Source organism: Pithys albifrons, chromosome 10 (genome assembly GCF_047495875.1).
Source record: "Pithys albifrons albifrons isolate INPA30051 chromosome 10, PitAlb_v1, whole genome shotgun sequence".
NCBI classification, from domain to species: domain Eukaryota; kingdom Metazoa; phylum Chordata; class Aves; order Passeriformes; family Thamnophilidae; genus Pithys; species Pithys albifrons.
This window is the reverse complement of record NC_092467.1, coordinates 22,335,822-22,349,896: the sequence shown is the minus strand read 5'-3', so window position 1 is coordinate 22,349,896 and position 14,075 is coordinate 22,335,822. Positions and strand designations below refer to the sequence as shown.

The 14,075-nt window shown below is 50.4% G+C and overlaps 1 protein-coding gene across 7 annotated transcripts in view; it reads right to left on the bottom strand.

Annotated features, from left to right (window-relative positions):
• The window catches only part of SZT2 (SZT2 subunit of KICSTOR complex), a 56,584-nt gene that overhangs the window by 20,970 nt on the left and 21,539 nt on the right, over positions 1-14,075 (bottom strand). For 4 of the 7 annotated variants that reach the window (XR_011698679.1, XM_071565748.1, XM_071565752.1 and 1 more), the window contains 29 exons: positions 13,729-13,897; positions 13,134-13,248; positions 12,381-12,494; positions 11,697-11,897; positions 11,463-11,575; positions 10,847-10,988; positions 10,164-10,322; positions 9,287-9,491; positions 8,957-9,069; positions 8,220-8,478; positions 6,683-6,848; positions 6,508-6,600; positions 6,254-6,335; positions 5,834-6,115; positions 5,328-5,466; positions 4,946-5,062; positions 4,765-4,828; positions 4,210-4,395; positions 3,798-4,139; positions 3,471-3,660; positions 2,998-3,072; positions 2,671-2,809; positions 2,316-2,436; positions 1,948-2,077; positions 1,681-1,833; positions 1,465-1,567; positions 982-1,099; positions 652-763; positions 92-210 (listed from right to left, as the gene is read on the bottom strand). Coding sequence is in view for 6 of the 7 variants with exons in the window: in XM_071565748.1 (XP_071421849.1) it covers positions 92-210; positions 652-763; positions 982-1,099; positions 1,465-1,567; positions 1,681-1,833; positions 1,948-2,077; positions 2,316-2,436; positions 2,671-2,809; positions 2,998-3,072; positions 3,471-3,660; positions 3,798-4,139; positions 4,210-4,395; positions 4,765-4,828; positions 4,946-5,062; positions 5,328-5,466; positions 5,834-6,115; positions 6,254-6,335; positions 6,508-6,600; positions 6,683-6,848; positions 8,220-8,478; positions 8,957-9,069; positions 9,287-9,491; positions 10,164-10,322; positions 10,847-10,988; positions 11,463-11,575; positions 11,697-11,897; positions 12,381-12,494; positions 13,134-13,248; positions 13,729-13,897 (4,321 nt within the window). In the remaining variant the exon portion in view is untranslated. The remainder of the gene's footprint in view (positions 1-91; positions 211-651; positions 764-981; positions 1,100-1,464; positions 1,568-1,680; positions 1,834-1,947; positions 2,078-2,315; positions 2,437-2,670; positions 2,810-2,997; positions 3,073-3,470; positions 3,661-3,797; positions 4,140-4,209; positions 4,396-4,764; positions 4,829-4,945; positions 5,063-5,327; positions 5,467-5,833; positions 6,116-6,253; positions 6,336-6,507; positions 6,601-6,682; positions 6,849-8,219; positions 8,479-8,956; positions 9,070-9,286; positions 9,492-10,163; positions 10,323-10,846; positions 10,989-11,462; positions 11,576-11,696; positions 11,898-12,380; positions 12,495-13,133; positions 13,249-13,728; positions 13,898-14,075) is intronic. The other 3 variants (XM_071565751.1, XM_071565749.1, XM_071565754.1) reach the window with 3 other exon arrangements.

The following is a 14,075-nucleotide window of genomic DNA, read 5'->3' as shown; positions in this document are numbered from 1 at the left end:
CTTCCTTTGGGCAGGAGAGGCTAAGACAGGTCACAATGTAGCAAAGTGTTCTGGGCTCTGGGATGAACAGGGCAGACAGGCAGTGAGGTACCTCCACATCTGCTGGGGTCAGCTTGCAGTTCCGCACCAGCATCACAGTGATGATATCCAGGGTGGCCTCATCCAGGCGTCTGCGCAGCACTTTCACCAGCTCATCTGTGATCTCAGGCCCTGACAAGTAAGCAGAGGTACAAGCAGCTTTTTCATCCCATCCAGTAAGAATGGCCAGAGCCACCCCTCCCTGCCTGTTCAGGATGTACCACCCTCATACTCACTTCCCACAAGAAACACAAAACTCTTCAGACATCTTTTTCTATAGGTTCATGACCACAAAAGATTGCTGATACAGTAGGCAAAGACAAATGCACTCCTGCATAGGGAAAGCTGGCATAAGCCACCTAAGTCTGCAGGAGGTTTCATTTTGAGACTTGGATCCTTTCTTTACATTTCGACCCGCAAAGAACAGAAAGGAGCTCTGGGCTAAGGAAGAGCAGGTTGCTCAGCAGGGAGATAGTGCCTCTGCTCTTCAAGCAAAGAGGGCAGGAAGCAGAGCTTTATTCCTCTGCTTTACATCAGCACAGTCCATCTGCTGCCAGCTGCTATAACACATACCTGCTGGGGCAACGCCATGGACCATCAGCTGGATGTGTCTGTCTATCTGTCCCACAGGGCGGGCAGAGTCCACACTACGGCATGAGGCTGTGTCCAGAGAAGAACGAGAACCCTGGAAAAGCCAAAACAGTTTCCATATGAATTCTTACATCCATCACTGTTCCAGGCTGTCAGCAAGGTCAGATGGAAGCCACTCACTGCTGGTCCACTCCACAAATCTACAATGTATGTTTTATTCTACATACATTCCAGGTTGCTGGAACTGCTGACTTCCCTTCATCCTTGGGACCATGAGCACCTGCATGCACTCCCAGAGAGCAGCAGACTCACCATTAAATCTTCAGTGTAAATGGGCTCCTGGCTGCGTGTCAGTGCCAGTGAGCGAGATGCTGGACTAAGGCTGCTCTCTGCTTCCCACACCTTCCCACTGTAGGTGGTTTCAGTCAGCCTGAATACAAGAAAAGGGCATATCAACCTCCACTCTCAAGGACTACAGCATCATACATCCACAGAAGATCCATATCTTCCTTGCTTTCCCTTGTGCACTTTCTGAGGACTAGTCCTTAGGATATGGAGCTTGTGGAAACACTGTTCTCTGGCTCCCTCAAAAAAACCACCCTTTCTCTTCCATGTAAAGGCTTAGCTCAGGGAGAGCAGGAACGGCCTGGGTTGATGTGACTCACTCATCAGGTATCAGATATCTGCTGCTGGGGTCACAAGGTAGTCCCTGAGGCTGGGCAAACCCTTTCTGCCCCACTCAGTAACATATGTAGCTGGACAGGGTCAGGCCAAGAAGTCACGCTGGCTTCTTACCGGAGGTAGAAAACAGATTTAGTGGCACGTTCCTGGTAGACAAACATATTCTTCCTGTTCACCACAGAGAAGGCGTTGAGCACCGAACGAAGTGCCTGGATAGCTGTGGGCAACATGGGATGTTAGCTATCCCTCATATCCTTCTCTGGGGTGCCGATCCAGCCAGAAGCCAGACTCTTGACAGGCGAAACGAGAGGGAACCTGGGCTGCATGTACCTCGGGAGACCCCCATGTTGGGGCCCATCTTGAGGCGTGAATGCACGTGGATGAGTGTGCTCCACACAATGTCACAAGCAAAGTGCCCTGGCATGAACTGCATGGTGGCAGCCAGGTAGTCCCGGGGCTGGTAGCTCTCCTCCACAGAGTAATCTATAAAGAACATAGGACACAGCTAGGTCATAGCACAGATGTTGACATCTTCTTAGGCACTCATGGGTAGGCAATAGCACTGCCACTGAGACAGGGCCAAGGGAATATTCATACCATCTGTGGGCATGACACGGTGCCTGTATGAAGTATAGGGTGTTTCACTCTTCCAGATGTCCTCCTCACTTTCTGCCACCAGTAGTGAGTTGCATATGTGGCTGTCATGCAAGTCCTGCAGTAGCAACCGCTGGAAAAGATGGAGGAAAGATTGGTTCTGTTGCTTGCACAGCCACAGAAGACAGCAAGAAGAGTTTAGGGCCAGACTGAGTCCCTTTTCCTTTGACCCTCAAGCTGGGACTACCAGTTGAACTGGCTCTGCAGGCCCTACTCTAAGTTGGGCCCAGACCACACAACTTCGAGGTCCCTCTTCATCTAAGCCATCTCATTACTAGTAGCTCTGTCCATGTGCTCTGCAGAGTTGTTACCTGATTGACAACCCTGCAGATTTCACTGATCTTCTTCACCACCACCTGGTTGAGACTCTGGCACTCTCCTGGCTGCTCCTCTTCTGTCTCTGCTGATGCTGCCTTCTCCACACTCAGGCTGCTTTATGAAGAAAGGGAGAATAAGGTCAGCAGGGCACCTTGACAGTGCCTGTTATTGTGTGCTGAGAGCAGGAACATAATGGGAAAGTTTGGCAGTTTTCCCCTTACAGAGCACCAGTCTAGTCCTGCATCTTCCCACCCATACTAGGCAGGGAGGAGACCCTGTCCAGAGAAGAATGAGTGGCAACAAGGTCATGGTATAGAGAGGCAGTGTCAGACAAGGGACCCTCCTTACCGTGTGTGGTAATAGACCTCCACTCGGTCCTGATGGATTTTTATGATGAGCCAGAAATCTGGCATAAGGGGACACCTGGGCTCCTGGTCACTCATTAACGCTTCCTCATACTCTGAGTCACTGCTTCCCCCATCGTAACCTGCAATGTATCCTTACTTCAGTCCCAGGCTTGGCAAGCCAGCCTCCTCCCTGGGCATGGCAGCCACTCACAAGCCCTGCCCCCAGGGCTCACCCCAGCCCAGGCACACAGTCCCCCACACCCCTACACTACTATGTCACGATCAGTCTGGCTGCACACTGTTGCTCCCCCTGCCTCAGCAGACTCACCCAGATGGTCAGAGTCCATGCTGCCCTGGCTTGACACGAGGCTCTGCACGCGGCTGGGACGCTGCTTGCTGGAGACTGCAAAGGTAATAAGGGTTTGATCATGAAAGTACTTGCTAAGCCCTTTCATGCTCCATGTGTTGGAGAAACATCACATCACAGGACAATCAGGCAGTGCCAGCCATGGGGAGGCAGTGCTGGGGAAAGGGGCTTTCACAGTCGTTACTGAAGTCACCAGGAACTGCATGTCACTAGGGATATCAGTGCAGCAGCATAGCCTAGTACCCCAGGTACTGTTAAGCAGTGAATTGTCAGGACCCTGGCAACAGAGACCAAAGGTCCTGGGTAGCAATTCTGGTGTTTAAGGACTGGAACAGGAGTAGCTGTCATATTATGTATGCCACGGCCAGAACTGGGCTCTTCTCTTAAAAGTTTGTGAGGCTGAGGTACATCCTGCCCACATTTCCAGCTCCTACCTTCCCTGCCCTGTGTCACAGAGTCAGTCAGGCTTGCTGCAGATGGTGTCACCAATGGTGATTTCTCACTGTTGCCCTTTTCAGAGGATGAGGATGGCAATGATTGTATGGTTGTCTCTGGAGCTGCCTCTTCCAGGGAGTCATGACCTGGTGCTCCACTTTGCTCAAGTCTCAGCATGTCTCCTGGAACCTGTATAAAGCCAAGGTCAAAAAACATAACCACAAAAACAGGCACTGAGAAAAGCCCCATCATCTTCCTGCATCTTTCTACCTTCTGTTACCATTGTCCCACACCTTCCCACCTACAGACCACCCAGTGCTTCTCACCTCATTCTGTGTGTGGATGCCTCCACCTGCAGGGTTTCCTGTATCTGGCACAATGCGTGTCTCACTCTCTGGCCACTCCCAGAGGCCCCGGGACTCTTCCGGGAGGACACAGCCTGTATGGTGCAATAGCTCAGAGCCCTCTGCCTCCATTTCAATGCTCCCCTCCTGGCCTGCCTGGCCCAGGGCTGTCCTGGTGCCCCCTTCAGCTGCCTGCTGCAAGCAGGTCGTCCCTGAAGGGTCTGGAGCTGCCTGCCTGGAGTGCAGGCGGCTGATGGAGATGTAGTGGTAGTCGTTGCCTTCAGCGTTAAGCATGTAGCCTGGCAGAGCCATTCTTCTGAACTCCTGTAATACAGGGAAGAGTAAGTTTCCCTCTAGCAAAGTGTATGATGCTGCCTCAGGACTTTCTCTTTACCTCCTTGAACTTCTCTAACGAGTGCTCAGGCCCAAAGACAAACTGGAGCAGCACCACCTCACTGTGGCAGCTGGGTCGGCCCTTGGAGTTGTAGATGTGGGTGGCCACCCGGTGCAGGATGGAGGTGCTGATGACCTGTGAGTGACGCAGCGCTGACACAATCTCATCATCCAGGAGCCAGCGAATCTGAGCAGAGCAAGGACAGAGAGGAAGACCTAGGTGACCTGCATTTGCAAGGCTGCCTCAATTCTCATCCAAGCCCCAACAGGAAGAAGGCAGCCTCAACGCCCACATCCCTCATCTCCTGAATGTACCTAAGAAAAGACCTTTAGAAGAGACTTCTCCCTGTCCCAGCCCAACTGCAGTAAGAATTTTTCCAGGGTAATCTCACACTTTTGAGGTGCACAAGGCTAACAGCCCGTGTGACATCAGTAAAGTCTAATAGTTCAGCTAACACATTGCACCTTCGAGCACACTAGAAAGTGTTGAAGAGCAGTTGTGTGCTGTGGCCACATTGCTCCTGCTGGAAGCAAGATGGAGGCAAGCCTGGCTTACCTCATTCATAGTGGCTTCAATAGCCTGCCTATGCACTCCAGGGAGGTTAGAAAGGGCAGGATGCCTAGAAGAGAGGAGACAAAGAATCAACCAGTCACTTTCATTCACGCAGCCACCACAGTGCAGCTCCCAGACAGCAAAGGCAACCTGTTAGTGGCTTGCCACACCTGCAGTGCCATACCTCTCATCTCCGGTGGATGGGAGTCGTTCCAAGTTGTGCATGATATCCTCATCTGAGCGGAAAGAGGATGGCTGCCCTGGAGAGCGTGTGAAGGACACACTGCTCTCTGAGGTGCATCTGTTACAGGAGAGACAGAAGGCTCAGCATCAGCTTTTGAGCCAGAGAGGATAAACAGACACAGAGCCAGATATACAGGCTCCAGAAAGGGGAAAAGGGATCTCTACAGGAGGTGAGCCTATCTTGGAAAAAGTTTCGGTTTCTTAAGGCTGTGGCAGACTGTGAGAAGGAGAATCATGAGTCCCAGCACATGGAGACAAGTCGAATGGCTGTTTGGGAAGGGCAGGCAGAGGGTGGGTGAGTGACTGGGCCTCTTTCCACATACCTGTTGTGAAGAATGTCTGTGTTCACAACTTCTATCTCCAGGGGCAGCGTCAGCACAAAGATGTCCAGGGTCACACAGAGGTCCCCCAAGTCAATGGTGTTCAAGCCTTGGCAGCTTTCCAGGCAGCCCAGAACTTCCCCTGAGGAGAGAAAACAGATCAAGGGACTCAAGCAACATACATCTCTGCTTAACACACAATAACACAGCCTGGTGGCAAGTACAGAGACTGCAAGAGGTGGCTGTGCCACAGTCCTGGACTAGCTCAAGAAGGCCACCATCTTCCATGATCCTTTCAACCTTCCATGACCAATTCCACACAAAGTTTGAGACCTGACGAAAAAGCCCTTGTCTGGTGCTGGCAGACCCTGGGGGCTCTGTCCAGGGAGGGCTGGTTCAGACTGACAGCTGACTAGGACACAGCATGTTTATTCCAGGGGCTGCTCACTCAGCAGGAATCTGAAAGAAGCCTTAATGCCATTTAGCCTCACAGCAAGGATTGCTCTTACCTAAACAAGTTGGCAGGGACTGCACAGGCATGGAGCTGTGCTGGCTACGCAGCTTCACTGAGCAGGTAAGGTGCACAAAGAGCGGGGGCATCTCCTGCTCAAGGAACTCCTGCTCATTGAGTGAGTCCCCTCCCAGCACGCTGAAGGAGTCATCATCCTGGTTCACCGTGTTGGAGTCCGAGAGAGAATCTGTGTCTGGGAACTCATGCTCCAGCTTCTCACGGTACTCCACCTCCAGCTCTGGGTCACTCTCTGTGGCAATGCAGCATCCAGACACAGTTCCTGTTGATACAGGTTCACTGGTAGCAAACTAGGTCCACATCTCCAGAGACCTCACCAGACACAGTCCAGCTCTGAAAGGCACCACCACAGTGAGACTACACACATTTTTTTCTCCAAAGCAGAACAAGCAAATTTTACCTTCTTCAGCTGCCAGTTCTGCCTCTGATACTTCCATGTCCTCACTGCCTTTCCTGTCTGCCTGATCCCGAGATGTCTCTTCCTGAGACAGAAAGGTCAGATACTAGAACCATGCCAGGCAGTGAAGCAGGCTGCTGATAGGCATGCCAGGGACTAAGTCTACCTGTGCGTCTCCCAGCCCCAAATCCAGATCTGACACCAAGCAAAGCTATTCCACAAGGACTAGGTGCCTGCCAGGGCAGCACCATGCCTACCTCTTTCTTGGCTGATGGTGGGCAATAGAAGAAATAGTGAGGATTTGATGGCACTGGTTTGAAATGTAAACTTCCAATTTCCAGGAATTTTTCCTAAAAGAGAAATCCCAAGTGTGAAGCAGACATCCTACTCTACCCTCCTGTTGGAGCCAGGTCAAATTTGCACATTCCTCACCTGGATAATTTTATGCAAGTCTGGGTGTGCCTGGCAGGGCTGTCCAATTTCCAGCAGTGAGAGGGGAAACTCTGAACAGCAGCTGGTGCCCACACTGCTCTTTGGCTCTTCTGTTGGGCTAGCAATGTTATGGGAGTCCTGCTCACTGTAGTCCTCCATTTCCACACTGGCAGGATTGTGGACAGGTCAGACAGGTAAATCGAAAAACGAGCCTTGTTGTATGTGTTCTCTATCCTGCAAGCATGCCAGCTCACAGCTCCCCAGACCTCATCTGTGTTATCACAATGTGACTTACCACCCCAATCCCAGAGCCCCAGAAAAACCTCCAGCCACCCATGTGCCTAGATAAGGGCTCAGGCTGTCTAAAGCCAGGCCTGAGGTAGTTTGACCACGCTGATCCCATTACCACGTTTACACACCAGACTACACACCCTCCCCGAGAAATAGAGACATGTGGCTAAGTATAGGGACAGGTCTGCAGCAATCTGAACTACCAACACCCAGTCTGGGGCACCTCACAGCAAGTACCACTGTGCCAGCAGCCCAGTGTCTTGACAGAACAGAGAGGAGCACAAAGTTCAGGTCTATTGTCACTCAGCAGCTCTGTTGCAGATTCAGTCCCTAAAACTCAGAAAAAGCAATCTGGGGAGTGGGATGTTGACTGGTCAAAGCCCTCCTCAGGTACTCAAATTAGTGATACAGATGGCAGATCTGGGTGCAAGGCATCACAAGCTGTACATCCTTCAGTGAAGTTTATATAACCTACATTTGGACAGGTAATTTGTAATATCATATACACAAAGTTCCCACAGTTTTTCTCAGTGAAAGTTGCACTTGAAGAAGTCACCTGACTTTTCAAACACAGAATGGTCTTCAAAATCATGTACAGTGTAAGAAGGAATAGAACTGGGCATTCCCAACAAATGCTAGTGAATTCACATATAGGAGCTGTGCAGAGGACAAAGGCCCTAAGTGTTTCTTTGTCAGACACTTAGGCACAGCACCTTTTTCCTTACGTAAGTTTCTAGAAGTGATAAAAAACTCATAAATATCATAAGGAATAGAAGAGCAGAAGTTTATCATCAAGCATATTTCAATTCTGCCTTGGTATTTCTCCTGAGTATTTTTCCCAGAGTTTTAATTTTAAAAAGTGATACAATTCATTAGAAAAAGATAACAAAGCTATCATTTTCACTACAGTCAACAAAAAACTCAAATAAGTCAAGCAGCAGGAGATGTATAATTTCCCTAGAAACAAGTCTAAGACATACTTGCAGACAAACTGCCCTCCAGCTCAGGCCAGATGGGACAGTAATGAGTCAGGACTGCAAGAGAAAGTGAAAGGATGGATTGCTTCAGAGATTATAAAAAACAAAGTCCTAGTGGACACCATACCAGATGGGTATCTCACTGGAAATATCTGCTCTTCCACGAGGCTGTGTTAGACTCTGCCCTACAGCATTCCTTCTAGCAGGCACTAAAAGATGCTTGAAGAAAGATCTGTCCTGGCCCAATGCTAAGAAAAGTGTGCCCTTACCTTGACTCAGAGACCAAGACACCTCGTTCTCTAGAGCTCTGTTCCTCTTCCTGCTCTATGCTGCCCACTTGGAAACTGGCTGCCTTGGAGTGCACATGGAAATGTTGGTGGCTTTCTCGGAATGAGCGGACATGGCTGCACACTGTCAGCAGAAAGTTGGTGATATCAATCTCTTGGAGTAGCTCCTCACAGTAGTCCATGGCAGTAAGCAGGTCCTGGGAACTGATGCTGTGTGACTGCTGAAGGCTCTTGAACAGCCCTACAGATCAAACATAGCGTCTGAGCATTCCAACGCAAGGATGTGAGGCCATGGGGGTCAGGCAGTAGACACATACAGTTCTTCACCAAGTACCAGCACAAAATGGAGTCAGGGCAAATGCTGGGAGACAGGAGTCAGCCAGAGCATGAGGGCACCAGTCAGCCAGGCCTGTTAGCCTGGGCTTGGGTGATGTCAGAGTGCCCATGGGATCTGTCACTCTGAAGGTGAGAGGAAAGCATCAAAGAAGGGATTCCCTTTTACAGCAGTCCACGGGTTTGGGAACAGCCCCTGCAAGGCCCATAGGGAATGAAAAGAACCATCTTTAGATTGCTCCTGGTGGCTCATCAGTCCCACAACTCCTCCCTTTGCTCAGTGTAAGATCAGAAGGAAAATGAGACATTTTCTTCAAAGAAAATCCAGGGTCCAGCCCCAGCCCCAGCCCCAACCCTACCTCAGATCCTATCATGCCACTACTCACCTTTTACATAGCACTGGTGGGAGTGCTCCTGCAGCAGCGTGCAGTAACTCACCAACTCCTTATGCTTGTGGTCTAGCCAAGCAGCAGTTGGAGGACGTTCCAGAGACTGGGACCTAGAAAATAGGAACTGTAGCCTTTAGCACCAATGAAGCATGTTTGGGACTACAAATGGCTCTGGTACCAGTAAAGCAGGGCCCAAGGGGAGGCACAGGTAGTGGCTGCTACAAGGCAGAGAGGCCAAGGCAAGAAAATAAGGCAGGGCTAGAGCCAGTCTCTTGTCAAGGAAGCTTCTCTCTTTCTTGTCTAGCAATCAAGTATAGTTGGTATTACCTGAAAAAGATGTCCCGAGGAGGACGGTGCATCCGTGGGCTGACAAGTTGCTCTCTTAAGATCTCCAAGGAACAGCTGTAGATGTAAATGGGGCAGCGGAATCGGCGGCACTCGCCCAGCTCAGACTGCGAGTTCTGGCGACAGAAGGAGATATGCACATCTCTCCGTGAGGGGCCACTCTGTTCTCCAGGGTCACGGCTCACTTCTGCAAAAGAAACAATCCTGATATAAAGGCCTTTGATGGGCTCCTTGTTCCTGGTCTGAGACATCACAGCCCTCACAGAAGCACCCACAGGTAGGTATTGGTTTTTCAAGCTTCTCACCATTCAAACCTCAGGGGCCCTTCTCTTTACCCAGCACCCAACCACTCAGCCCAGTGCTTTGGCCACTCTGATCCCCTTCTTCACAGCCATGACTGTCCATCACTGCCACCACCACCTCCTGCAGAAGTACAACCCTCTATCCTCATTGCAGGCCTGGCTGACTTGCACCAGGGGCTGTGCAATCAAATCCTATATACCTCAAGACTTCTGCCCTTCTCCCTGTGACAACATTCTGCAGACAGTGCAGTCTGGATCATGACACAACAGTCACCAACTTTTCACTGCAGCCCAGTACTGCCATTCCTAGTAGCTTCTATCTACCTGCAACTTCCTTGCACTCTGGGAACCAAACCTGGGCCATCAGCACTCAACTCACATTACAGGTCTTCATCCCCCCATAAACATAACTATGTCCCTTGTCCTGCCTCTACTGACTGCCAGGCCGGAGTTGACAGGACAGGCAAGATTTGGCAGATTCCTCCTACCTCTGTCTGCTCAACAAAATGCTCAAAAATAGCAAGGACACTAATACTTTAGCAAGGTGCTGTTGGTACCATGAGCTGGTGTTATGCTGAGGGTAGGTAATGGCACTGCAGCATCCCCTTGTTCAGCTCTGACTCGCTCTGCACAGACAGGTCCCAGGGTATCCTCCCCACATCGATTCTCATCTTTCGGAGGTTTGTCCAACCCACAAGCCATCAGCTTCTGTACATCTGGAAGAAAACAAAATAGTATTACCCTCTGCCCAGAGAACAGCTTACCCTCCCCAGTCTACATTCCTGAAACAGCAGATGTCTCTGCTCCCTCTTTGTGTGTAGGAGCAGCTTCACAGGCTACTTCCACTAGAGCCTGGCAGCCTTCAGCAATGGCTCAGTGGAAGCCAGACCAGTACCAACACCCAGGAGCAGGGACTCTCCCAGATCATCCCATTAGCAGTGTCCCCACTCCAGTCATTAACAACCCCACTGAGAAAACTGTTCAATGGCTGTAGACAGTGAAGAACTCAACACCACATCCCCTGCCCAAAAATGCTACGTGGGCAGCACCATGCCCAAGGAGAGAAGAGCAGGACATTCAGCACTATTCTATTCCTGGCCATATGGTACAAAAAGACTGGGTCTGAACTCCGCTGTTCAGTTTTCTCCATCCTACAAGAGTTGATTCTGTTTTTGCTGTTTTCCTGTGGAGATGCTTGGCACTGTTGCCTCCTCTTGCTCCCCACAACAGGCTGCCTCACCTGAGAACGTCGCTGGCAGGAAGGTCAGGAACACATGCTGTGGGTTGACCAGCTTGGCATAGCACCGCCACTGAGCGGGAAAGGGCCCTGTCGTGTCACTTAGTGTCACGTCGTCCTCAGGCAGGTCTGTGTTGCCGAGGCTCTGAGGAAGGAGCAGAAGTTGGATAAACTCACACATACCTTGAGGCATGTAACAACCACATAGAGCAAGTTCTTTCATGACTGCTGGGTGGCACAGTGCTGAAATTACCCTGGTCACCCCTGCATATTCTGGGAGCAGTCTGGCTCCAAGAAAACCAGCACAACACTCAGGAGATGTTTAGCCAGCTTTGCAAGGGCCACTTATGACCTTCACGCAGTGACTGTCCATGGTTTCTGAGGAATGTGCAGCACAGCATCAGTGCTAGCACGGGCTAGGCCCACGGTGAGTGCAGCTATCCAAACACTTTCCAGATTCCTGCTTGACTTCAGCCACAGGCTACTTAAACTGCTGCCAAATGTGGGGAAAACCAGCCACCTTTCAATCCTTCTAAGCCCTTCTAACTCTCCTGCTCTTTAATAGCTCTTGCCTTGCATTCCAAGGGGGCTCAGGAGAAGGACAACAGCACAGCCGTACCTGCAGAGTACTTGTGGAGCCAGTCATATCCCTGGTGCCATTGCTGCCAATAAGATGATAGGATGCAGAGGCATCCTGCTGCTCCAGAGTCCCAGAAGCTTTCAGGGTTTCTTCTGAAATGGAGCACAGAGAAAGCAAACTGAGAAACACCAGCTGAGGATGAGACTTGAAAGTAAGGCTCCTGAAACACCCCAAAGCTCTTGGTGTCACTGCTACCACACTGCTGGTCCTTACCTCTGATCACAGGGAGTGTGAAGGGGGATGGATGGCCATCACGATCCCGTTGCAGAACCTGCTCCATGAAAGCCACATGATCAGCATCAGCCATGGGGATCTCCCGGTCACTGAGGTCGTGTTGCAGGCAGCCATGGAAGAGGTTTAGTAGCATTTCATCGGGCACAAACGAAGAGTCCTTAGTCACTTCCTCGTTCTCTGCTCCAAAATAAAACCATGGCAGCTTCAGGGACAGCATGTCCACAGGCACCACCTGCCCAGGACCCCAGAAGACAGCCTCCTTTGCAAAACAACACTGCTACACAGCCAGGAGTTTCCCCCAGCACCTCTGCAAAATGGACTTGGAGGGTGTTGAGGAGACTCTGGAGTTTCAGTATCATTAGTTACCCTGCACTGACTCACCCTGCTACTTTAACTATTCTGGAGATACTGGAGGTACAGACAACAGAGCAACTGTGTAGGTTTAATGTTTTCAAAAGCAACTCTTTCAAATTATCATCCCAAGAAAGACAGCAATACAGCTGGACAGCCCTGGGGCTGCAAAGTCAGGAAGAGCAGCACTGAGCTACTGAAAAAGCCACGGCAACGCTCCCAGCTGTTGCTCAAGGAGACAAGCACATGGAGCAGTGTTCTCATAGCCATGGAGGGAGGACAAGGGGAGGCAGGAGCTGAAGAGGCACCTACCTTTTGTCAGCATTAGGAAGAACATTTCAACCTGCTGGCACCTGGGCAACAGCTTCATGAGGTTGAACTGGAATGGGATTTCATGCACTCGAAAACCAGACCCCATGTCCGGATCTGCAAAGGGAATTGTGAATGTAATATGCCTGTGGGCACCACATGTCCCAGGCCACCTCCATATGCACGGTGTCAGCCCTAAAAGCAATGAAGGTAGCACAAGTGAAGGTACACAGCAACACTGCCCCAACTCCCTCTGTCCTTCAGAAATTAAGCAGAAATTAAACAGAAATTAAAAGAATGAAGGTGGGGAAAGGGCAAAACCTGTCAGAGGCTGCAGCAGATTGTGAGTCACCTACGGGGAGGTACCTCACTCTAAGAGTCACCTGGGCTTACTGCAAACTTCCTACAAGGAGAGATGGAAAAGTCACCACAAAGCCTTAGACAGCTTGGGCCCAGAGCTGCCAGAGGACAAAAACCAGACATCAGTGCCAGAGCTAACACTTCCTAGAAAGCAATGACCACACTGGGAGTCAGAGGCAGCCTCAACTACCACTGTAGTCAGATACAAGAGTATTCCTGTTCTTGGGAGATCTCCCCCATCTGGCAAGTGCAACAAAGTGATCCACTGCCATCGAAGTCTAAAAAGTTGTTGAAATACCTGTTCCACTTTCCAGATACCTCTACAGGCCTTGAGACATTCAGGGCCCAGCAATCTTTGCTCCATCAAACCTGCTAGGACATAGATGCTGGACTTACCTTCAGCAGCTTTGGTGTCTGAAGGAGGGCAAACCCACTCCTTGTTTTGACACAACTGGCTGATGTACTCAAAGGTCAGCATGGTAGCAATGCACGCAAGGTCCCGGGGATAGAGCTGCAACAAGCAGTCAAGACTCAGATGCATGCAGTAGAATTATTACCCCCAAATGTAGAAGACAGTCTAAAAGCAAGGAGAGGAAACACCCATAATCCTGCCTCCTGACTTGTCCTATTCTCACTCGTTGCTCTCTCTCCTCCATAAGTCCTTTAGCCTGTTTAATTCTTTTAACCTTGCCCAGGAGGAGTGTTAGCAATACTGCCTGCAGTCCCTGTTCTGGTCCAGCTTGCTCTCCTCTTGCAAAATAATTTGTATTTTTCCAACTATCCCCAAACAGCTTTGCCTACACTGCCTTACAATCCAGAAACATTTTATGTCCAGTGGCTGGTTCCTCTTCTGGAAATCTCAAGCTCTTATAGGAACAGCACTCCCATCTCTTCTAGCCCTTAATATTCGCCTGCAGTGTTGTGGGGCACTCACAATGAACCTTTCTCCCTCCACAAAAGAGCCCATGCCCCTCCCCTTTTAGGGACTCACTGCTTTAGGTATTTTCTGGTAGGGCAAGCCATGGAGGTGCTTCCAGTTCTCAGCAGTACTGTGGACATGGCCACTCTGTGGCTCTACCCAGCACTCAGTGACCAGGTTCAGTTCTGTGTCCACCTCAATGGCCTCTACCTCTGTATCATTGTCATCATCTGTGGAAAAACTGGAGGAAAGACAAAAGGCAAGTCCTGTGAGATGGCAGAGCCAGCAGCCCACTGCAGGTTTGCAGGCAAAGTGCCAGCTAACTGGTGATCAATCCATGACAACTAATTATCTGCACTAGTTGATCAAGGTCTCCTTGATTTCCACAGTCTGCAAAAGACAAGTCTGGAGCCATGACT